General features: G+C 44.7%; 1 protein-coding gene across 9 annotated transcripts in view; it reads right to left on the reverse strand.

Annotated features, from left to right (window-relative positions):
- Positions 1 to 857: 857 nt before the first annotated feature.
- WT1 (WT1 transcription factor) overlaps positions 858 to 25,539 on the reverse strand; it is a 46,440-nt gene continuing 21,758 nt past the window's right edge. For 4 of the 9 annotated variants that reach the window (XM_078340806.1, XM_009007880.5, XM_009007882.5 and 1 more), the window contains 5 exons: positions 12,616 to 12,712; positions 8,903 to 9,053; positions 5,653 to 5,742; positions 4,955 to 5,047; positions 858 to 2,253 (listed from right to left, as the gene is read on the reverse strand). In XM_078340806.1, the coding sequence (XP_078196932.1) occupies positions 2,132 to 2,253; positions 4,955 to 5,047; positions 5,653 to 5,742; positions 8,903 to 9,053; positions 12,616 to 12,712 (553 nt within the window). In that variant the 3' untranslated portion in view covers positions 858 to 2,131. Of the gene's footprint in view, positions 2,254 to 4,954; positions 5,048 to 5,652; positions 5,743 to 8,902; positions 9,054 to 12,615; positions 12,713 to 12,815; positions 13,051 to 13,151; positions 13,413 to 25,539 lie in introns of those variants that run through there. The other 5 variants (XM_078340807.1, XM_078340805.1, XM_009007881.5 and 2 more) reach the window with 3 other exon arrangements.

Genomic DNA, 25,539 nt, shown 5'->3' on the forward strand with positions numbered 1-25,539 from the left:
AAAGAGAGTTTATAGTTTATAGATGATATAGATCTTTGCTTTCACACTCAGCTGCCCTGGAAAGGCTGAGCAGTTTTCAATCTGCTGAGCTGATTTACAGCAAGTACTCTTGTAAATTCAATTGTACTAGGTGTTCAGCCTATGCTCTCCCAGTGCAGCATCTGTGAACTTTTCAAAAGGACCAGTTATCATGACCATCTCTCCATTCTCTTTTGCTGATCTGGAATAAGAAGTGATGCAATGATAACCTGATTAAAACAAACCTTAAAACATAATTCTTGGCCAGATGTGGTGGCTCACGCCTGTAATCCCAGCACTTTGGGAGGCCGAGGTGGGCAGATCACAAGGTCAATACATCGAGACCATCCTGGCCAACATGGTGAAACCTCGTCTCTACTAAAAAATACAAAAAAATTAGCTGGGCGTGGTGGCACGCACCTGTAGTCCCAGCTACTTGGGAGGCTGAGGCAGGAGAATTGCTTGAACCCGGGAGGCAGTGAGGTTTCAGTGAGCCAAGATTGCATCACTGCACTCCAACCCAGCAACAGAGCAAGACTCTGTCTCAAAAAAACAAACGACAAGAAAAAAGCATAATTCTCACCACACCATCCACAAACCCCATCCAACCACAGCACAAACAAAATCACTCTGTAATGCAAGGTGAAGGCATTCTCTGCTGCTTCTAGGATAGATAATTCCCTCCTGAAGTTTGAAAGAGATAAATAAATTGTGGTCAGGACCTGGATAGACTCACTAGTAGCCATCGATGTTGGTGCTGTCTCCTCTTACTGTTTGAAAGAGGCGCCGTGGCCTTGAGATTTGAACACAATACAGCTGATGGAATCTTGCCACTTTCCTTTTGAATAGACTTTAATTGAGAGCGAAGTGAAAAAATGCAGGTTACAATTTTAAGTGTTATCATCAATACCTTGTAAGATCAACACCCAGTGATGCAGCTAGTACTTATACATATCCTAATTTTAGTTGTCAAAAAGCAGATCATTATCAGACATATATTTACATAACAATTTCAAGCAACAGTAAATAATAAATTCCCTCCCTTAAAAAACAAAACACAACACAACACACACACACGCACGCACACACACACAACCACTTTTAAACAATGCATTTCCGCACCCAGTAAGTCTCATTTTTTTTCACATATACTTGTAGACCCAAAGTTACTAAAGAAGAGTCTTATCAGTGGAGATCCTGGACCAGCCCCTATTTTCTTTTAAAGTCACTTTAATTTTTACAACCTGAAGCCACATAACCAGCATGGTTTGTATACACTAAGGATACCCCAATGAAGAAAATGAATTCCCCTTCATTTGCATGAGATATGTACATCTATGAAGACACATATGGTTACCACTCAAAAGAGTCAAAAACATACCCAAAAAAATCTCAGATCTTCATAGTTTCTTAAGAGCAGTGTGCTAATGTTCACACTGAATTAACTGAATGGTAAAATTCTTTTCAATTTCTATACAGAGGTACTGGTTAGTTCTGATTGTTTCTTCAGCTGCTTACAATGCATGAGTTTTAAAAGTTGCCTAGAAGACCTACAGCCTGCTTTCCAGGTTAGCAGCCTGCCTGACCTTGGGAATGTTAGACAAGACTCACCCCCGATGCCTTGCTCTCTGATTTATTTCTTGCTGTTGCTGTTAGTAAATGGAAACCATGACAAAGTTTACATTAGCAGACACACACACATGCCCTGGCCTATAAATATTCCATGATAGAAAATGGTACAATAATTCCATCCCCAGCGAAAACGAGCATAGAAAAAAGAAGGGAAGGGTCAGGGGGACATGATCAGCCATTGCTCTTCTCACAGTAGAAAATCCAGACCAAATGGCAATGGGCTTTTAACTAACCAGACACTGTTAGCTGCTTCTCCAGCGCCTGTGAGTCAACTAAAAGGAGGCAGAGCAGAGACCAACTCTTCCAGGCACACCTGCTCATTTCCAGAAGCACTGGTATCTTGACTTGGAAGCTGGATGAAGAAGATCAGCTGAAGTTCCCTTCTTAGAGACGTGAGTGAGGAGGAATGTGAGAGTCAGACTTGAAAGCAGTTCACACACTGTGCTGCCTGGGACACAGGACTGTCCCCGAAGGAGACCCCTCAAAGTGCCAGCTGGAGTTTGGTCATGTTTCTCTGATGCATGTTGTGATGGCGGACTAATTCATCTGAGCGGGCAAACTTTTTCTGACAACTTGGCCACCGACAGCTGAAGGGCTTTTCACCTGTTGACACAATTGCCAGTCAGAGACACTTGCAATGAAGAGATGGGCGCAAGTTCAATTATCAAGGCCCGAGTGAAGTCATCGCAAGGCACCCACTCTGAATTCCCCCAGCGTTGCGTCCCTGAGCTAACCAACTGAGCTCTTTTCCCGGGCAGCCTTGAAACAGCAGCACCTCTGGGGGCTTTAAGGATCAAAATTTTGTAGAAAAGTTATATTCTTAGGTCAGAAAACTTGGAAAATGGGAGACAAGGAATGAGTCAAGCTGGAGGAAATATCTGAGCAATTCATAATCAAGGGGAAAAACGTTTGTTTCAGTCTCCTCTGATAGAATGTTTAACTGTAAATTTCTTGCTCTTGCTGAGTAAGTTGGGAACTGAGTTGAAATGGGCTGCAGAAGCCTCCGGGTCACCACCCTGGGCATTACTGAGTGATCACTGTCCAGGGATCTGAGCTGTGACTGGAACCTTAACACTTCTCTCTGTGCAGATACTCTGGATGGGCTGGATACTTTAAAATAAATCACTGATACCAGTTTGCATGTTATGTGTTGTTTTTCTCTTAAAGTGTTACTGAGAGCATATCCTGTTGTATGGAAGATTCTAGTTGGGGCGTGGTTCTTAGATTTTTAATTAGCTTGCCAAAAGATTGAGGCTTCTCCACCCAAGGAGCCCTCAGACATTCTTTCCAAGCCTCCTTCTCATTAGCAACAATAACTAGTATTTATTTGATGGTTAACATATGCCAAGCCTTGTGCTGGGCGCCACACACACACACCCTAATGTAGTCCTTACAATAGCCCGTAGGGGAAGCGTTATTATCCCCACTCTACAGATGAGGTTGGACATCAATTGAGGGCAGATCCAGGCAGGAATCCAGGTCTGTCAAATTCCAGAGCCCATGCTCTTTCCTGTATCACACCTCCTAGACTTAGCCATGGTGGAAAAGCAGCTGTGGCTCCATCCTAAGGAAGAAGGCACAGGAGCCAATCCCTGTGTCACCCGACAGATCTTCTCAGATACTGCTGGTCTCACTTGGCCTTCTCTGAGAACTACTGTTTGGACAAGCACTGAGAAATGTCCCGGTGTGGTGTCCCAGGGTCAGATTGGGGACCAATCAAATGTGGTATTAAACAGTCTGCTGTTGAAACAGATCATGTCGCACATACTCGAGGAGTGTGGCAGCAGGGTACAAGGGACTGTGACACTTTGCCACCAAATGACGAACACAGGACTAAGTCAAAGAAGCATCAGAGGCACCTGAGGAAGGGAAGCAAGATCCCATCACGCCAACCCTGGGGCACAGGTGCCTTGGCTGTCTCTGTAGGTGCAGCCAGTTTGGGCCGAGTATCTGGGGCTGCCCAGGGGCTTGTGATGTTGTGTTTTCTTTCCCTGGCTGTTCCTCTGCTCTTCCTAGGCTGGCGCCCAAAGGCTGGCTCCTAATGGACAAATCCAAACCCTGTCTCTCGTCATCTTCATTCCTCTCAGTCTCTCCATGGTGTTCAGCTTTGGTGACTTTGACTCTCCACTTGCCTCTCTCTGCTCCCCAGACTGCAGAGTAAATGCCTGCTCTTTCTCCAATAAAGAAGCAAGTGAGACAAGGTGGGCTGGAAGCAGACCGAACTGGATTTGCTACTTACTAGCTTTGTGACTTTAGACAAGCCATGGAACTACTATTGCCTCAGTCTCCTCATCTGTAAGATGGGAATAAAACATGCCTATCTGACTTTTTTTGTTTGTTTTGGGACAGGGTCTTGCTCTGTTGCTTGGCTGGAGTGCAGTGATGGGATCACAGCACACTGCAGCCTCAGCCTCCCAAGCAGCTCTAGTGATCCTGCTACCTTAGCCTCCCAGATAGATGCGACTACAGGTGCACACTGCCAATCCCAACTAGTTTTTGTATTTTTTGTAGAGACAGGGTTTTGCCATGTTGCCCAGGCTGGTTTTGATCTCCGGGGCTCAATCGATTCACCCACCTCAACCTCCCAAAGTGCTGAGATTACAGGTGTGAGCCACCACACCAGAGCCTACCTTACTCTACTTACAAGCATGTTGTGAAGACTTTGATAAGCTAAGCATTAACCCTCTTTCCAAAGATAGTAAATATGCAACAAAGGTGGTGCTATCTGTATTATGAACCACACCAGCCTTGCAGAAAGCAAAAACCTTCAGCAGCCAATGAATAAATGCCCTGTTCTGCTCTCTGTGCCAGTATGAAGGAAATAATAACCACACACTGATACTGGTCCAGCAGAAACCAAGATCGCTCCTGGGGCATTAACTTTCAGCAGAGCAAGGACTCGGTTCTCTGAAAATAGTGTCATGAAACATGTGCTCTCAGAAGAGTAAATGTTTGGCTTTTGTTGCTAGAATGTTGCTAGAATTTCTGCTGCTTTTCTGTAAAGTTGATTATCATACCAAACAGAGTGATAAAATGTGTGACGCAACAAACTGGAAACAGTAGGGACCTGGCTTATCTCTTCATTTTCATTCTGCAAACTCCAGCCATTCTTTTCCCATCTTTCTCCTCTGTATTTCCACCCTCCCCTTCTTTAAAAAATAGTATTATTTATTATTTAAAGAGAGCCATGCACTATTCCTTCTCTCCACTGAGTCTGAGTCTTTCCCAGTCCCTCTCATCACAATTTCATTCCACATAGTTTTAAAAAATAATGAAAAATAAATGTGAAGAAAAGTTTACGCACTTGTTTTACCTGTATGAGTCCTGGTGTGGGTCTTCAGATGGTCAGACCGGGAGAACTTTCGCTGACAAGTTTTACACTGGAATGGTTTCACACCTAAATGGACAGAGAAGGTCTAGCCTCGGCCCTAACAACGCAAGGAACAGCGAGGCCCATGAGGCTGACTTCTGGCTGCTGGAGGAGCCCGGCATTTCCAGCCACGCCTGCAATGTTTGCATCTGTCTCACCCTCAGATTTCCCCAGACCCTAAGGCCCAGCGAGAATCACAGATTCTGCACAGTAACCTTCCAGGACCCACTTCTGTCTTGGGAACAACAATTTCTTAACCACAGAGGTCCAGCTTCTCACCAGCTGGAAGATCTCAGCTGTGTCAGAGACAGGAAAAGTGAATCACATGCCACAAATCGGATTCCACTCTCCATCACCCTCATTCTTTGCCGATGCTCAGTGTATCATCAGCCCACTGCTAGTGGGATCTCACTGTTCTGCGGTTTGCAGGAGAAATGTAGGGTGTTTCCTTTTCTTTCTTTTTCTTTATTTAAAAGAAGGAAAATCTCCAGAGATTATGCGGGGGGAAAAGTACTGGAAAAACTAAACACATGGCTGACTATCTCATTCATGTTCAACAACAAAGAAAATGGTGAAATCAACCCTAGCCCAAAGGAACATGACTTCCAGCAATGAGAAGTGAACCTACAAACCTGTATGTCTCCTTTGGTGTCTTTTGAGCTGGTCTGAACGAGAAAACCTTCGCTCACAGTCCTTGAAGTCACACTGGTATGGTTTCTCACCTTGAGGAAGACACATATTCTGTTTGAAAATGATACTGGAAATGGGGATCTCGTTAAAGGCAACATCTCCTACTAGGACTGAGCAGATCTCAAAATGCCTAAGGCACTTTGCTGGAGTTTGTTAGGGTAGGATGATCCCAAACCTGCAAGTTAGAAATGATGGCAGCTCAGGGGCCAGAGGATTCTGCCCCAGGGCTCACAGCCAGATCTGCCATTAAAAAAAAAAATAGCTACGTTAGGTGTGGTTTCTTCATTGTAAAATGGGTCCAACAATCCAACAACTTCAAAAGATTTATGACCTTCTTGTAAAGGGCTCAGTCCAGGGCCTAGCACAGAAGGAGTGTTCAAAAAATATTAGCAGAGAATACACAGACAAACGAAAACCAAAATCTTTAACTCCCAGGCTGAATCTGAGGCAGAATTCTGGGATGCACGTGCCTTGAGGTCAGCCTCATGTTCTATGGCCCAAAGATCTGGTGTTCTCTGCTACTAACTCCCTGTTCCTGAGTCAAGCAAACATGACTCCATGGTTGTGAGACCCTTAAGTTACACCAAAAGCCAAAGCATTGAGAAAGTTTTTGGTGTCCCTTTTATCCAAGACAAGTCAGCAATGGGATTACCCAACCTCCTGTCTCAGAATGGAGAAGCCTCACACCTGTTCTCACTACAGAAAGTTCAGCCTGGAACCTGAGCCCCAAGAGAAGTGAGCAACCCTGGGCCTTCCCACCTTCCTAGGAGAATCTGAGTCACAGGCATCTGGGACAGAAACAAGCCATTCTAGAACCAGTCAGGCCTTTGTGTTGCAGGGCAGCCCCCAGTTATCTTTCCAACCTCAAAACCTCTGCTGTTTCCTTCATGAACCTCTATTCCCCGCTGTGCCAGAGCTCACATCTTGAAGTCCTCCTTGCATTCTGCTCACACTAAATGTCCTCCGCCCCTGTCTCCACATTGAAAAGGCTCCTGTATGTGCCTCACAAATGACACTTTGTCTGCAATGCCTGCTTGGAAATTGAACGGTCCAATTCTCCTTCCTTCCCTCATTACAACATTTCTTCCAGGGTGTCTAATGTGGTGAGCTGTATCTGGGTCTACAATCCTTCCATGGAAATCCTTCCATGGGCTGGAAAATCCTAAGCACTGGAACGTTTTTATTTTTTTTCTCAGAGACAAATTCTCTCTCTCTCTCTGCTGCCCTGACTGAAGTGCAGTCCTGCGAGCCTAGCTCACTGCAGCCTCCAAATCCTGGGCATAAGCGATCCTCCCACCTCAGCTTCCTGAGTAGCTGGGACTACAGGCATACACCAGCACAATTGGCTAAATTTTTTTAAATGTTTTTTGTAGAGACAGGGTCTCACTATATTGCCCAGGCTGGTCTTGAACCCCTTAAGCAATCCTCCTGCCTATGCCTCCCAATGTCCTGGGATTACAGGTGTGAACCACAACGCCTGGCCCCTTTCTTTATATTTCTATCCAGCCTGGTGCCCGATGCTTCACCTCTGTGAGCTGGAGAAGACAATGCCCCTATTGAGTCTGATCTCCTCCCTTGCCTTTGAGCTTCTGCTCATCTCTTTCTCTGTCCAGCCTATCAGCCTTCACTGGTTAACCCGAGCCCTTCCTCTTCTGATAAACTTCATCATATGACCCTAGTTCAAACTGGACACCCTCCAAACTCATCAGTACCTCCCATCTCTGATTTAGTACATGACCGTGTATTCTCTTAGTCCCATTTCATTTGTGTATATCCTAGCTCCGAAACAAACCACGAACTCCTTGAGAAGGGGGATTATAACCTGGAGTCAAAAGGCGGGAGTTTTAGTCCTCTTTTTGCTATATTCTACCCTCTTAATAAATGTTTTGTGAGTGAGGATTAAATGAAATATACCTGTAGAGAACCTGATACAAATATAACATGCCACTGATCCTCTCCTCTTTAGCCTCAAAGTCTGTGGCCCACTGAGTGCAAACTCGAGTTTATACCAGAATTGCATCCTCTGTACACTGTGAATTGGCAAAATCCAGTGGTCTGAGGAAATCTGAATGCAGCTCACTTTTTTCTCCAGCTTCCCAACAGCAAAATCACCAGTAATAACACAATTGTAACAGTGATCCTAACAGTAATGCTGTTTTTCGGTTGTGGAGAGGGCAGCACCAACACCTCGGTAGGAAAACCGGGGCTTCACCACACTCCCACACTCCCACCTAGTGCCCAGAAGGCCCAGAGCAAACGTTCTGTGACATGGCTGTCCACATTTAAGGTGGGCAACACCAGACAATGCCACTTTTCTATTTCCCAGAAGCAGGCCCGTTGACCTGGGGGAAAAGCCAGTTTCATTGGCATAGCCTCAAAAATCATCATCATCTCTCTCTCTCTTTTTTCTTCTTTTTTTTTTTTTGGCAGAGTCTCACTCTGTACCCAAGCTGGAGTACAGTGCTGCTATCTCAGCTCACTGCAACCTCCGTCTTCCGAGTTCCAGCGATTCTCCTGCCTCAGCCTCCCAAGTAGCTGGGATTACAGGTGTGGGCCACAACACCTGGCTTGTTTTGTATTAGGAAAAGCTTTAGTAGAGATGGGGTTTCACCACGTTGGCCTGGCTGGTCTTGAACTCCTGACCTCAGTGATCCACCCACCTCAGCCTCCCAAAGTGCTGGGATTACAGGTGTGAGACCCTGCGCCTGGACTTTTTTTTTTTTAAGCAATCACAAAAAAAATCAAACCAACAGTCAATTTTCCCCTTCCTGTCTGGTTGATTACTACCCAAGCAGGTAAGTTTTCCTTTGGACTATCTATCTCTTCCAAAATTTCAGAGTAGATCTCCCAAAACCATCTGATGCTATATTCCCAGGCTAGCTCCTCTCTCTTTAGAAACGCTAAAAGTATTCTAACACCAACACAATTCCCACACAGGTCTGTGTGGCACTTTCTCTCTACCACTCACTCTGCTCTGTCCTTCTGGAAGACAGTTTGCTGACATCTGTAACAAAGGATGGATAATCAGAATGTAAAATGGCCGCACAGCCACCATCCATCGCCTGGATCAGACCTTTCAAAGCAGTGCTTACTTTCCATCCTGGAAATCACCTGTGTCCTTAACAGTGTGAGAGCCTGGAAAAGGAGCTCTTGAACCATGTTTGCCCAAGGCTGGATAGTGGACACACTTACCAGTGTGCTTCCTGCTGTGCATCTGTAAGTGGGACAGCTTAAAATATCTCTTATTGCAGCCTGGGTAAGCACACATGAAGGGGCGTTTCTCACTGGTCTCAGATGCCGACCGCACAAGGGTCGGGGCTACTCCAGGCACGCGCCGCACATCCTGCAGGCAGAGAGCAAGAGGAAGGGAGGCTTTAAGCCACATGTGAACATTCACGTAGGTCCTGAGGGAGCGTGAGCACTGGAATATATCCAAAGAAGAGATGGCAGGTCCAGACCTAAAACCACTCCCATTTGCACTCCAGATCCCCATGGCAGACATCACTAATGGATGCTAGATCAGGACATTCTACAATGCAGTGCTCTAAGACCATCACTACTGAGCAACCAGAAGTGTCTCTCTTGAGATGACACCTACATGGAATGGCTGTCCCAGAGCCTCTGCAAAAGAAATGCTGGTGCCTGGAAGAGCTCCCAATCCATTCTATCTCTCAGTTTCTCCTGAGGTAGTAATATCTGCAAGGTCCAAAGTCCCAAAGTCTAACTGCTCCCTCCCACTTGGAGATATGACCACATGACCTAGAGCCAATCAGCAAAGGGTGGGGACATCCTTATTAGAAAAAAGTAGGATAATGAATGAGCCCTAAACTTACCAGATCGTCCAAGTATAAGTAAATGACATGGAAGGAGGAGCCCCTGGATTTACGGGTCCCGTCTGTGAAAGGAAGCAAAACCCACCAGAGGGCCACAGTAAAGCCAGCACAACCTTTAATAGTGACACCAGAAAGCACTGGAACCTGTCTGCCTTCTGTGCACTGCATACATCCTTTGCAGGGCATCTGTTGCTCCCCTTTATCTCGTGGAAGTGCAGTGTGTCTGTTGTCTGTCTTCCAAGAATAGGAACTGGAGGAAAACAGAGAAGCAAGCTCCCCTTCCTCCTCTTGGGGTCAGTGAGTCATACACAGGAGCCGAGCAAGTGCCTGAGTGGCCACTAAATTCTCCTCATTCCTTTACAGTTGTGCAAATCAACCCCAAAGGGGGTAAGATGCTGACACAAGAGTGCATCCATGTTTTGGTTTTGTTTGTTCTTAAGACAGGATCTTATTCTGTTGCCCAGGCTGGAGTGCAGTGCCCAGGCTGGAGCCTCAACCTCCCGGGCTCAAGTAATCCTCCCACTTCAGCCTCCTAAATAGCTGGGATGACAGGTGAAAGCCATCATGCTCAGCTTTTTTTTTTTTTTTCGGTAGAGATGGGGTCTTCTTATGTTGCTCAGGCTTGTCTCAAACTCTCAAGGTCTAGGGATCCTCCCACCTTGGCCTCCCAGAGTGCTGGGATTATAGGCATGAGCCACTAGGCCTGGTCTATAGTACATTCATGTTTTGTGCTAAGACCTGGAACCACTTCTGAGCATAACCAACTCCTTGCCCTGTGTATTTTCCACCCTACCCACGCTTATGTTCTAGTCCCTGTTTCACACTGCCCTGAACTGAAAGGTCACCTTCTTTTTGGAAGAGAAAATGCCGTACTGACATAGAACACAACATTGATATTAAAAAGCCGCAGTGTCTCGGGGATAATGGTGGCATAAAATGAAATGGTGAGCTAGCTGTTGGATTGGAATACTCAATACCTGTCCTGTCTGGAGTTGTTTAGAGGTCATGACAAGTGAACCTGACAAACTGGGCTTGGTGGGAAAGGAAGCATTTTCCATTTCCATTCATTCATCTTAGAAGCAGTGCACGTGGGAAGGGGAGTTGTTAGTCTCAGCAAGGGTCCTGGTGAAGGATTCTGATGGTTTTTGTCAGGGGAGAGGCTTGATGTCTCCCCAGACCTTCATCAGATTTCCATATTTCTGTAACCCTTGCCTTTATTCCTCTCCATTGGAAGACTTGGGAGTAGGGAGCGCACTGTTCTCTCTTCATGACACTTCTGGAAACATTAATCAGAACATCTCAGAGCTACTTGCCCCACTTTTCATGTGGGGTCTGGCCCAGATACAATTTATTTCTAGGGTACTGACTATTCTGCCGAAAGTATCACTGCTGTTACTCACGCTGCAGCCACGGATTGATGTTTATAAGCCATAAAAGAAACCCTTAGTAACTGCATGTGGTTTTGACCACCCAAAAGAGAGACTCTGCAGAGAAGGCAGACTAAAGGTCTATGGAGGTGGCAGACCAAACGTGTCTACTGAATTCTCCAAATCTTTTACCTTTTTTTTTTTTTTTTTTGAGACAGAGTCTCACTCTGTCACCCAGGACAGAGTGCAGTGGCATGATCTCAGCTGACTGCAACCTCCGCCTCCCAGGTTCAGGCGATTCTCCAGCCTCAGCCTCCTAAGTAAGCTGAGACTACAGGCCCGTGCCACTAAGTGTGGCTACTTTTTTTTGTATTTTTAGTAGAGATGGTGTTTCACCATGTTGACCAGGCTGGTCTTGAACTCCTAACCTCAGGTGATTTGCCTGCCTCAGCCTCCCAAAGTGCTGGGATTATACGCATGTGCCACCGTGCCCGGCCTAAATAAATAAATAAATTTAATCCCAGTGATGGGATTACAGGCATGAGTCACAGCGCCCAGCCAACTTTTACCTTTATACTTTACTTTCTTCATGCTCCTTAGAGACTTCCCCCTCCCCTAAAATGTTCACCACCCTCTGCCTCCCTAAGAAGCAGTATAATGAGGTACTTATAAACAGGGGGTCTGAAGTCAGGTGCGACCTGTGTGATTAGTCTCGGCCCCACCATTTACTAGCTATGTGATTCTGGGTACATTATTCATCACCTCTGGGCTTCAGTTTCCCCATCCATGAAATGGAGAGAATAACAGTAGCTACCTCACAGGGTGTATTGAAGATGAAATGAAGGGGGAAAGGCAGCATATAGACACGGAGAAACCTTACATGCATATTGCTAAGAAAAAGAAGTCAGCCTGAAAAGGCTACATCTAATATGATTCCAACTATACGACATTCTGAAAAAAGACCAGTGATGGTTGAGAGGAGAAGATGGAGGGAAGAATAGGTGGAGTAGAGGGAATTTTAAGGGCAGTGAAACTATTCGGTATGATACTAGAATAATAGGTACGTGGCATTATGCATTTTTCAAAACCCATAGAACTGCACAATACAAAAAGTGAACCCTAATGTAAACTATGGGTTTTACTTAACAACAATGTATCAACATTGGTTCATCAATTATTACAAATGAACCACATCAATACAAAATGGCACTAATAGGGTAAAGTCCATATTTTTCTAAAGTCTATGTATAAAACTTAGCACAATGCCTGGTATACAGAAAATGTCCAGCCATAGGTGGTACAGTTAGTGTTATTATCAACAATTGGCAAGATATGGGTCCTCCTGTGGGCACTCTTCGATGTAGCACAAATCTTAGAAGTCAAAAGTCCAGGCGGTTAATTCAAACCCAATTAGCTCAAATACAAAAGCTGCACAGCCCACCCTGGAGAAATCAAACGGAGCAGTCAAGGCAGAAAGGAAAGGATTCTGTGGGAGCATCTTGGGCTGCGTCAGGCAGGGGGCAGCCTCTCTGGGAGAGAACACACAGCCATCTTTTCAGACCCAGGGGACCAGCAGGGGTCCCTGATGTTAAAGGAGACTGCAATGAAGAAGAGGCTTGCCAGGGCCAAAGAGTCTATCAGTAAGGAACTAAAGGGCCGGCCACAGCGCAGGCCGCTTCCCGCTGGGGCCTCTCTGCGTGCTCACCTGAATGCCTCTGAAGACACCGTGCGTGTGGATTCTGTACTGGGCGCCGCAGAGGATGGGTGTGGTGTGGTTTTCACTCTCGTACCCTGTGCCGTGGCTGCAAACACAAAGAAGGGGAAAAAAGGCTCAGGGTGGCTCACAGTCGCCATTTAGAAATGCTTATCTGCAATCAGGTGGGAATGATTGTTTTTAAAGCTCACAGAACAAAAATAGTTGATTTTTGCCTCCCTCCACCGGGCCATTTTAGATGCAGGGTTCTGCGGGGGGCGGGGCCGCCACCTCGCAGCCCCTCCCTCATCCTCCGATTCTCGAAGGCGTGCACCGTCCGGGCCTCGCTCAGACAAGCCGCAGAAAGCCACAGTGGCAGGGTTTCATCCTCGGCAAGTTGTTTACCATCTGAACCGCAGGGCTGACAGCTGCAAGTATCTCAGGAATGAGCAGAATGCCTCAAGCTTCACGTTAAGTGCACTGAATTTTTTTCGACACCTCATGACTCAGTTTTTACCAGATAGCACCAAAAAAGTGATGACACTTACAAGAAGAGATGTCGCGTCCTCAGAAGTGGGGATTACACATCAGTGGCCCCACTCTGCTTAAAACAACAGGTCAGTTTTCCAGATCAACTTAACTCTTGGTAGCCAGCCTGCGCCCTAGGTGGAGACAATGGAGAATCTTCCTCCAGCATTCGACTGACTAGTCCCCTCACTGGTGCTCAGGTTAACCTTGGACCAGAGCACCAAGGTTAACGTAGGAAGAGCTGAAAGATGTGCAATGCTGAAAAGGACAACTTGGAAGGGGCGGATGTTCTGCTCTAAAATTATTCTCTCCTTCCGATAGGATGCTGCTATCTGCTCTACAGTGATTTCACTTCCAGATGAGTCAGACGGTTTCTCACCCACACCAGCAGCACATTAGAATCACATCTAGAAGCACTGAGGAGAGCTCTCATCAAATAGCTCTGTAAAATGATGCAGCTGCTTTGCAAAATATCTGGCAGTTCCTCAAAAGCTTAAACATGAAGTTAACATATGACCCAGAAATCTCACTCTTTGGTATATTCCCAAGAGAAATGAAAACAGATGCCCACACAAAAACTTGTATACATTGTGCATTGGCAGCATTATTCCTAAGAGCCAAAAAGTAGAATCAACCCAAATGTCCATCAACGGATGAATGGATAAACCAAAGAGAGTATCTTCATATGATGGAATATTATCTTCATATGATGGAATATTATTCAGCAGTAAAAAGGAACAAAGTACCAATACATGCTACAATATGGATGAACCTTTAAAATATCATGCTAAGTAAAATAAGCCACTCACAAAAGGCCACAGGCAGTATCACTGCATTTCTATGAAATGTGCAGAATAAGCAAATCTATAGGGACAGAAACTAGATTAGTGGTTGGGTGACTTGAACTGGGGGAGTTAAGAAGACATGGAAAATGACTGCTGAAAATGTCCTAAAATTGTGGTAATGGTCATACACTGTGAATATACTAAAAACCACTGCATTGTACACTCTAAATGGATGAATCATAAAGTCTGTGAAATCTGTAAATCTGCTTGTGGGGGGTGTGGGAGGGATGCATCTGTTTGTTTGTTTGTTTATGTATTTATTTTGAGAAGGTGCTCACTATATCACTCAGGCTGGAGTGTAGTGGTGCAATCTCAGCTCACTGCAACCTCCGCCTCCCAGGTTCAAGCAATTCTCATGCCTCAGCCTCCAGAGTAGCTTGGATTACAGGCACACATCACCATGCCCGGCTCATTTTTGTATTTTTAGTAGAGACATGATTTCATTATGTTGGCCAGGCTGGTCTCAAACTCCTGACCTCAGGTGATCAGCCCATCTCAGCCTCCCAAAATGCTGGGATTACAGATGTGAGCCACTGTGCCCAGCTGCATTAGCATTTTTAAAAGTCTCCAGGTGGGATTAACTGGCTGTCAGCCCTGAGAATTCTATTCTCTGCCTCCTTTACTCTAGCCATCGGTTCCAGGGGTCCTGGGAAGGGAGGCAGGTAAACTGGTGGGTGAATTAGCCCATTCCATCTAATGGGGTATGGGGAAGCCTGGAGCCAACTCAGCACTCACTCAGAGGAGAGAGAGTTCCTGGAAGGGAAGAGTGTCTGCCAGGACAACTGAAATGTACACACCCCACTAGGGCCACAGGAGCTGTGGGGTTTTACATTTACTTCTGGCTCCAAGTATTTTAGAAAGAACTGCCTGCCCCTCTAACCTACCATACCTTCTCTGCACATCCTTCAAGTGATTTTTCACATATCTGGGGGCAGGAGGAATGTCTCAAAGAACTAACCCCAGGGTCAAACATGCAAAAATTAGGCAGAAATGCCAAACCCAAAGAACATATGCTCTTCTGGCCCTTAGACCGTGTTTGCCAGGAGAAAGAGGCTGTGTCTGCCTTCCTCACAATTACTTCGTACAGACAGTGGGAAAGTGAGAGGTGCTGACAATGGTCATGTGGTAGCAGAAAGAGGGCAGGATCACAATGGTGCCATGCTGCTGCCAGAACATTCTGCCTCCAAGGCTGTGAAGAGAAGCTGCCTTTGCTTGCTTCGGTCATCTGTATGGAGCCAAAATGTGACTTACACATTTTCTTTCTTTTTTTTTTTTTTCAGAACTTGCTCTGTTGCCCAGGCTGGAGTTTAATGGTGCGATCATAGCTCACTGCAGGCTTGAACTCCCAGGCTCAAGTGTTCTTCCTGCTTCCATCTCCTGAAGAGCTGGGACTATAGGTGCGCCCCACCATGCCCAGCTGTTTTTATTTTTATCTTTGTAGAAATAGCGTCTGGCTATGTTCTTCACAGGATGGTCTCGAACTCCAGGGCTCAAGCAATTCTCCCACCTCAGCCTCCCAAAGTGCCGGGATCACAGGAGTGAGCCACTGCCCCAGCCTACTTTCCACATTTTCTAGGACTAAAGGATTTCTAGGGACACGGCATTAAAGTTCTGCCCTCAAAGGGTAAAATTCGAAATCTGTCTTGACAGCTGAGCTCTGGCTGTTAGCTGGGTTCCCGGAGGGTGGGGGCACGGGAACAGACTGTCTCGTGAAATGAAGTGCTGTGACGTGCAAAGGAAACAGCAATCCTCACAGCCAGATGCAAACCACAAACAAAAGCAGCAACAAGATTGTACCTGCCGAATACACCAGTAGATTCTCCTACCAGGTGCATAAAGAAAAACAGCCAGGCTCCTGCCTATGGGGACTTGGGTCTCCAAAAGACAAACACACCAGTGCAATTCCACCTGTGGAAACCTGCAATTCAACATTTCCCAATGTGGTGTGTCCAGAACACGAAGTACAACTTACTGACATTTGATATGGTAACAATTCTCTCTAAATAAGTTTCAAAAAAGCAACTCAGTGGTCTGGGAACCATAGACTAATAGAGATAGAAAGGACCTAGAAAGGCCATCTATTCCACCCCTATTCAAAGCAGAAATGTCTTCTAGCTCATGCCCAACAGTTGATCAACATGACTGGTGACTAGTTTTCAAGAGAGCCCATTCCATTTTAGGAGAGCTTTAAAAACAAGCTGAAATCCTCCTTCTCATTTCTGCCTTCAGGAGAACCACTGAGTGATTACTGTTTTACAGCCATCTGTGTGTTTTATCTCCTCTGCCCCATGGTAAACTTGGCCTTGAGTACAGAGACTCCCTGCTCCTCTCTGCATCCTCTAAACTCAGTGACTGAGGCTGGGTGCAGTGTCTCACGCCTGTAATCCCAGTGCTTTGGGATGCTGAGATGGGTGGGTCACCTGAGGTCAGGAGTTCAAGACCAGCCTGGCCAACATGGCAAAACTCATCTCTACAAAAATTAGCCGGGCATGGTGGTATGCACCTGTAATCCCATCTACTTGGGAGGCAGAGGCAGGAGAATCGCTTGAACCCGGGAGGCAGAGGTTGCAGTGAGCCAAGATCGCACTACTGCACTCCAGGCTGGGTGATAGAGCAAGACTCCATCTCAAAAAAAAAAAAAAAAAAAGATTTCAAACAGTGTTCATGTTTTTCTGTTTTGTTTCCTAGTACACTTCCTTTTGAGACGTAAGATACTTGACCCTGCTGAATGACAGGGAAAAGGGATTTGATGAGTCCTTGACCAACATATTCAAGAAGATCACAGGAATTAACAGCAAAGTGTCATGAGGGTGGCTATGGTTCCAAGTGAAGAAAAGAACGGTGGGTCTGGGGCAGGCAGGTAAAGATATGGGAGAGGAAGTTCAGGGTAAGGTGACTGCTCATCCTGTCCAGCCACAGAGGCCACTCTGTGCTAGAAGCCACTCTCCAGCTTAACAAAGATACTTTAGACAACAGTTCCTTTATTGTTCAACCAAGCACAAATCATCCATTTACGTATTTAGTCCATCATTCCCTATCTTGTCTACAAGAACCTCAAAAACATCAAATATCTTTTTGCAATGAAGAGCCACTATACTAGTGAACTTCCACTATTGGGCTGGTTATTCTACTCAAAAAGAAATGGACTTGGGCACGTGTCTTGCCTATCACTATCCAACCTTGGTAATGATCTCTGTTTTCTCCCCAGCTTGTTCTCAAAGATCTAGCTTAATAACTTTCCCAGTAATTCATGTTAACTCTGTGGTTTCCAGAATCCACCAGTTTGGTTTTTTTTCCCTACTTAAAAAGAAGACATATATCTGTCTCAACTCTTCCGTCACCTCTCTTATTCTCCATGAATTTCCAGATTATTGGATAGGAGGCAGTTATTTTATGTGTTTGCTAAATTGGTCAGAATATGGATTGGACTCTTTTAATTTAAAACAGAGCCACGGACTCAAATATTCCTACAGGGGCCAAGTAAGACAAGTAAAATGAAGAAGGCCTTAAAGAATGAGATGGCGCTGGACTCGCAGAGATGGCCACCCTGGCCACACCACCCTCTGACCAAGAGAGGCAGCCACAACTCAGCTCTCCCAACCAATGACTGTAAACAATCCAGCATTGCTACATCTTTCCATTGTCATCAAAAAGTAGGAAATCTGGACTTTTTGAGAGCACCTGAGTTATAAGTTCTTGAAAATAATTGAAATTATAAGAATCACTGTCACGTCAAATAAAACACACATCCGGCCCAAGGGCCACCAATCTGCAACTTATTGTATGCATCTCATGAGCCTGGTGATTGAGATCAATAAAATTCATGTTTTTTTTTTAAGCTATGTCATGCCTATAATCCCAGCACTTTTGGGAGGCCGAGGCAGGAGGATCACTTAAGCCCCAGGAGTTCAGACCAGCCTGGGCAACATCATGGTAAGACCCTGTTTCTCCAAAAAAAAAGTGCTGAATGTGGTGGTGCATAGCGATAGTCCCAGCTATTTGGGAGGCTAAAGAGGGAAGATCACCTGTGCCTAGGAGTTCAAGGCTGCAGTGAGCTACAGTGGCATCACTGTACTCCAGCCTGGGTGACAAGAGTGAGACCCTGTCTGTAAAAAAAAAGTATCTATATATTTTATATACATATATGTTATATATAATATATTCATAAATGTATAAAATATATGTTGAACAATAAATATATAGAGAATATATACTTATACATAAATATATATTTTTTCCAATCCTTAGCAGAACCCAAGGAGTCATTCATTAAGTTGTATCACCTTACACAAATGAAATTACTTCCCACAGACCACTACGGGTCCATGGCCTGGGGGTTGGGGACCTCTTGTATAAAGAAAGCACAAGGCTAACTGATAGAAATAGCTGCTTATGTGCAACAGAGCACGATTTTTACCCCCCGCCCCCCCAAATTTTCTTTCTATTGAACTGGGAAAATAAACTAAGCAGAAGCAGTTATCAGCAGAGCACTTTGTGGCTTCATTTCTGGCAGTGGCCTGGACTGTACATTTTCCTGAACAGCTTTAAAATGCATAAAAATGTATCCTGAGAAAGTTTGCTTTTCCTAGACAGCTTTAAAATGCATAAACATGGCCGGGCACAATGGCTCATGCCTGTAATCCCAACACTTTGGGAGGCCGAGATGGGCGGATCACCTGAGGTCAGGAGTTCAAGACCAGCCTGACCAACATAGTGAAACCCTATCTCTACAAAAATACAAAAATTAACAAGGCAAAGTGGTGGGTGCCTGTAATTCTAGCTACTCGGGAGGCTGAGGCAGGAGAATCACTTGAGTCCAGGGGACAGAGGTTGCAGTGAGCAGAAATTGCACCACTGCACTCCAGCCTGGGTGACGGAGTGAGACTGCGTCTCAAAAACAAAAACAAAAAAACACACACAAAAAATGCATCAATACTTTTCTTAAAAGTTTGCAAAATGAGAGAAATATCCCTCATATAACATAAATTATGAGCCGTCTTCACACTAAAAACGTGTGCACTGAGGTTTGGCCCAGGAGAAAAAAACAAAAAACAAACACTTAACATTGCAAGAGTGGCTTCTTTAGAAATGATTAACTTTGATATTCCACAGGCACATGAAGATTAATAAAAAGGAATTGAGGTTTTACAGATGAGGAAAACCAGAGCCGCCCTGAAATCCCTTATCAACAGAAGAGTTAAAGAGAGAAAAGAAAAAGAGCCTTTGGAAGGCAATTAGCATTCATATGAATATTCAAAAAGGGGGAACTTAGGCCTGTCATTTCTCTCTCCCACCTCTAGTTATTGGCCAGGCAGGCATCTCCCCATCTTCACCTCTGTCTTCTCCCCTCTGCAGAGTTAATCAGATTGAAGGGAAGCACCTGGGGACATTCAAACTCTTCTGTCTCCAAAACATGGAATTTACCCATCAACCCCTCTTCTCTCCCCACCCTTGATACTCAGGGCTCATAAATGAGATGCTGAAATGCCTGATTCTTTTCATTGTTGACAATAAACCCCGATGCAAGCCTTGAGAACCATCACCCCCTTGTTTAGTGTGACACTTTCTGAGGAACAAGAACAAAGGATCCGTGCTAAGAAATTGTGCTTCCTTAAAGTTTAAACACAAGAAAGGAGGCTGAACACAGTGCCACTCATCAACTACATTTACAGAGAGAAAGAAAGAAAGGAAAAGGAAGGAAGGAAGGAAGGAAGGAAGGAAGGAAGGAAGGAAGGAAGGAAGGAAGGAAGGAGAGAGGGAGAGGGAGAAAGAAAGGAAGGAAGAAAGAAAGAAGAAGAAAGAAAGAGAGAGAGAGAAGGGAAGGAAGGTAGTGAAGAAGGAAAAAAGCACAAATCAAATCAAGCCTCTAGGAAATACAGGGGAGGCCAGGCACTGTGTGTAGCTCATGCCTGTAATTCCAGCACTTTGGGAGGCTGAGGCAGGCGGATCACTTGAGTCAGGAGTTTGAAATCAGCCTGGTCAACATGGTGAAACCCCACCTCTACTAAAAATACAAAAATCAGCTGAGTGTGGTGGCATGAGCCTGTAATCCCAGACACTTAGGGGCTGAGGCAGGAGAATCACTTGAATCAGGGAGTCAGAGGTTGCAGTGAGCCGAGCTCGCGCCATTGCACTCTAGCCTGGCAACAGAGTGAGAACCCATCTCAAAAAAAAAAAAAAAAAAAAATACAAAAATTAGCCCAGGCATGCTGGCACATGCCCACAATCTCAGCTACTTGGTAGGCTGAGGCATGAAAATTGCTTGAACCCGGGAGGCAGAGGTTGCAGTGAGCTGAGATCTTGTCACTGTACTCCAGCCTGGCAAGAGAGAGAGAGAGAGAGAGAGGGAGGAAGGCAAGGAGGGAGGGAGAAGGGAGGGAGGGAGAAGGGAGGGAGGGAGGGAGGGAGAAAGGGAGAGAAGGAGGGAGGGAGGGAAAGAACAAAAGAGAGAGAGAGGAAGAGAGAAAGATCAGAAAAAAAGAAACACAGGGAGAGAGGCCCAAGTTTAAAAGACTAAGATGAAGCAATCTGCCAAATCCAGATTGTGGGATATTCTACCAGACAGCTGACCTGCTATTTCCACCAATAGCCTGAGAAGAAAAGGGAGGAGGGGGCTGTTATAAACTAGACTTAGGAGAGAACAACTACCAAATAAAACAAAACGCAACAAAACAATAAATCTCTGCATGAATACTGTACTCATCGTGTACTCGTATGAACCAGAGATTGCTGGACTTGAATTAATCAGCCCTAGGGGACTTAGGGCCAAAAGATCCAGGAACATTCCCTAGGAATTCTCAGTGGTTATGCCAGAATGCTTAGGTTTAACACTTTACTCAATGAATATCCAATTTCCCTGTAGCCACAGTAATTTCAAAAGTCACTTTCATGTCTACTTATCAGATCTTATTTGGGGAATGGACACTTAGAGCTGGTGACAACCTGGCACAGATGCCACTAGATCAACATAAATATTATTTTACTCTTTAAGTGTGACATGCTCCATCTCTTTATTTAAAAAAGTAAAATTTTTAAAATACCAGAAATAATTAAATAGTTTTAAAAACTTGGGATGGGAAAAAGCTAAGCATGATTCAAGAGTCAAAAGCTTGAAACTATGAGACCAAAACTTTTTTTTTTTTTTTTTGAGACAGAGTTTCGCTCTTGTTACCCAGGCTGGAGTGCAATGGTGTGATCTCGGCTCACCGCAACCTCCACTTCCTGGATTCAGGCAATTCTCCTGCCTCAGCCTCCTGAGTAGCTGGGATTACAGGCACGCAGCACCATGCCCAGCTAATTTTTTGTATTTTTAGTAGAGACGGGGTTTCACCATGTTGACCAGGATGGTCTCAGTCTCTTGACCCCATGATCCACCCGCCTCGGCCTCCCAAAGTGCTGGGATTACAGGCGTGAGCCACCGCGCCTGGTCTGAGACAAAAACTTATTATTTTTACCATGAAATAGATCTGACAGAAAACAACCCATGAACAGAATTAAAATACAAACCAGAGAAAATATTTTCATTACACATGACAAGCAAAAGAACTCTTATAAAGAAAGAACTCTTTTTCTTTATTATTATTATTATTTTTTTTTAGAGAGATAGTCTCACTCTGTTGCCCAGGCTGGAGTACAGTGGCATCATCATAGCTCACTGCAGCCTCGAACTCCTAGGGCCAAGAAATCTTCCCACCTCAGCCTCCCAAGTAGCTGGGACTACAGGCATGCCACCATGCCCAGTTAATTTTTTAATTTTTTGTTTTTTGTAGAGATGAGATCTTGCTATGTTGACCAGGCTGCTCCTGAATTCCTATCTCAGCCTCCCAAAGTGCTAGGATTACAAGCATAAGCTACCAAGCCTGGCAGAAAGAATTCACAAATTAATATTGTTACTAGATGAACTATCCCAGCTTCTAGCTAAAGCCAGCCCCACCAACTTATCTACTGAGCCCCTTCTCTCCCACCTCCTTCAAGGTCGCTGTTTCAGCGATTCTGTCCCCTCCCATCCACCATTTTTTTTCTCCTCTTTTTTTTTCTTTTCTTTTTTTCTTTTTATTCTTGGAGACAGAGTCTTGCTCTGTTGCCCACACTGGAGTACAGTGGCATGATCTCCGCTCACTACAACCTCTGACTCCCAGGTTCAGGCAAATCTCCTGCCTCAGCCTCCCGGGCAGCTGGGATTACAGGCATGTGCCCCCACGCTCAGCTAATTTTTTGCATTTTTGTAGAGACAGGGTTTCACCATGTTGGCCAGGCTGGTTTCAAACTCCAGACCTCAAGTGATCCACCTGCCTCAGCCTCCCAAAGTGCTGGGATTACCGGCTTGAGCCACCATGCCCGGCCCATCTTTCCCTCCTCTTGGTCATTCTCATCAGCAAACAAACATACAGATACTACTATCTAAAGATAAGTAATTAACTAAATAAAAGCAGGACAATTTAAAACAAAAACACCCCTTTTCCCAGTCTTCCTCCCCAGCCAGTTAGAACCCCATTTTTTTGCTCCCTTTTGCAGCAGAATTCCATGAAAGCGTGATCTTTCTATGTCTCCAGTTCACCTCCTCTTCTTATCTCCTCAACCCATCTGTTTCAGGCTGTTGTCTCTTCCCTCTAATCTATTTAGTGGTAACTGCAGTTAATAGTCTGATAAATGTTTCCAGAATTTTTTCTCTGCAGATATAAATACACCTCAAAATGTTGTTTTTAAACAGTTATCTCTGGGTGATGAGACAACAGATGAATTTTCTTTTCCTCTTTATAATTTTTGGTCCTGTCTGAATTTTTTTAAAAATGATAAGCCTATGTGACTTTTATAAACAAGAAGAAAATAGCTGTTTTCATTTTAGATAAAGTCACTATCCAGGCATACAGAATACATCTGTTATTTTTTAAATGGAGAGTTAGAAATAAAGCTAGAATAAATAAACTTGTTTACTTTTAATTAAAAAAACTCCTACCAAAATATGCAGTAGCTCCTCGTTTTGGAGAAACACACTTATCTGGGTAACTTTTTATGAGTGTAGCTTCCCTATCAATGTTCTTCTACCTAGAGGTTGTGATCTTTTCTTGGGCAGATGACAGGCAGAAGGATAAAAGTGAGTAGAGGATCTCAGAAGAGATCAGGGATAGGAGAAGTCCAAAGAAGATATCTTCCACTCATCTGATGTAACCTTTCCCTCTCCAATACACAGACATAGACATAAACATAAACACACACACACACACTTTTATCAATCCTCATTAACCTCACTTCACCCCCCTGTGCTAAGATCACTGTATTTCTCATTTCCAACTTGGCCCCCTTCCCCACCCCAACCTTTCTTTCCTATCTTTCCCATTCAGCTCCTTTCTTCTCCAGATCAAAACAAACCTGGCATTTTTCCTCACCTCCACGAGATGAAAATAATTCCTTGCATTAAAATAAAACAATTAGAACCATGGTATGGAGGTAAGTCTGCAAAGCCCAAAGATATTTTCTGAGCATATCTTAAGGGGCTGAGAATATTTTCAAGAAGTCAATGCTATCGTGACAACTTCACGATGGCCTATAAATACCCATTTGTTAAATTCAATCTCACCCGAAGCCAATCATTTTTATAAGAAAGAAAATAACACAAATGTACAGGCACGGACAGGGAAGGGTCTAAAAGTGTGTGCAACATCATTTTCCTTTCTTTTCTTTTCTTTTTTTTTTTTTTTTTGAGACAGTCTCACTCTTCTCCAGGTGCCAGGCTGGAGTGCAGTGGTGCAATCTCGGCTCACTGCAACCTCTGCCTCCCAGGTTCAAACAATTCTCTTGCCTCAGCCTCCTGAGTAGCTGGGACTACAGGTGCCTACACCATGCCCAGCTAATTTTTGTATTTTTTTAGTAGAGATGGAGTTTTACCATGTTGGCCAGGATGGTCTCAATTTCTTGACCACGTGATCCACCCTCCTCAGCCTCCCAAAGTGCTGGGATTACAGGCGTGGGCCACCACACCTGGCCAACATCATTTTCATCCTGGTTTCATCTGGGCTTTTGGGGGGAGTTTTAATTTCCTTCCCTGTGTAGTTGCACTTTTCTAACTGTTCTATAATTTATACACATTACTCACATAATAAAGCAATTCAATACATTCATGAATGTGTGTCCAAAAATAAAAGGGTAGAAAAGGCCAGCATCCAGGGAGGGGAAAGTAGAAGCAGGAAAGCGAGAAGCAAAGGAAAGAAGCTTCCGAAGCAGTCCACACTAAGTGAGAGGGACACAGAGCTAAGTCGCAGCCTCCATCTTTATCAAAGCCGGGAGCCCCATTCTTCCTTCTGATTGGTAGAGTTAACAGACCCCAGGTCAAGTCGAATGCAATGCAATAATACAGAAAAAAACCGCTTCAACAGCATTAAATGGAACTGTTTAAAAGGAGGGAAATTAATAACTTGTTGCTGGGGGTGGAGATGAAGGAGCAGGCTCGGGAATGCTGATATTCACAGAACTGCGGCTCTCCACCTTCACTTTGCATCTCAGCCTCCAGGAGCCACTTAAAAGCAAGCTATCTATTTCCAAGAAGTAAATCTCTTGGACGGGTACCTTATGTTCACGAGCCCACGAGGGAAGGTGCTGGGCTGTGTATTGGAGCTCTCAGCCAGAGAAGACAGCTATCTCTTTTGGCACAGGTTCTCAGGGATGAGACCATGTCTAGCGGGGATTTTCTCCAGATTCGACAGCCTTGGCCCTACCAAAACGCACAGCTTTGTTTTCACCATACATCACTCATTGTTGAGTCTTTTTTGTTTTCCTCTCAAGCATCCACAGGTTGAATACTGCATGTTCCCAACAGCCTGTGAACTTCTTGGACCAGCAAAAGGACATTCATTTTGCTGAGTACTCCTTTCACATTTCTATTGTGTTCGATTTCCCACTCCCCCTACCCGAGTCCCCAGAGAATAACGTCTTCCTTGTTTTAGTAACTTGGATCGCAGTCAAGGTTGATGTGTTTCTCCATTTTGCAGGATATTTTCTTTAGAAGAGACAAAACAGAGGCCAACAGAGTAGGAGAGGCTTGTTCGGAAATCAGCAGCCATTGAGAACACACAGAAAATGTTTTCAAAGAAATAGAAAGCAGATAACACAGGACACCATAAATAGAAGTCTTCAAAATGGTGGACTCATACTTAGAAAGATTCCTCAGCAATGTTTTCTCCCAGGGACCCACTTTAAAAATCGAATTTCCTTCATTTGGGGGTGAGGGAGAAGAAAGTGGTTCTTTCCATAAAGTACCTTCTCATCTCATTGGAGGTCATAAAAGTAGCTGTGATCCCAATGGGTATGCAGAGATTAGAAAGTGAGTAAAGGGAGAAGGAGGAGAAAGGACTGGGTCAGCCACTCAAGTATATCCCACCTCTAACACAGCAAATTTTCATTTCACCTGTCCACATTCTTCATGAAATCCTATTCCCACCCGTCATGACACTGCTCCCTAACATCTAACTGAAGATGTCTCCATGGACTTGGTTGGGACACTTGAAACAAATCTATTCTTTGTGAGGCTTCTTTTTTAAAAAGTAACATTTTGAAGGAAAGAAGATCT

Source organism: Callithrix jacchus, chromosome 10 (assembly GCF_049354715.1).
Source record: "Callithrix jacchus isolate 240 chromosome 10, calJac240_pri, whole genome shotgun sequence".
Lineage (NCBI taxonomy): Eukaryota > Metazoa > Chordata > Mammalia > Primates > Cebidae > Callithrix > Callithrix jacchus.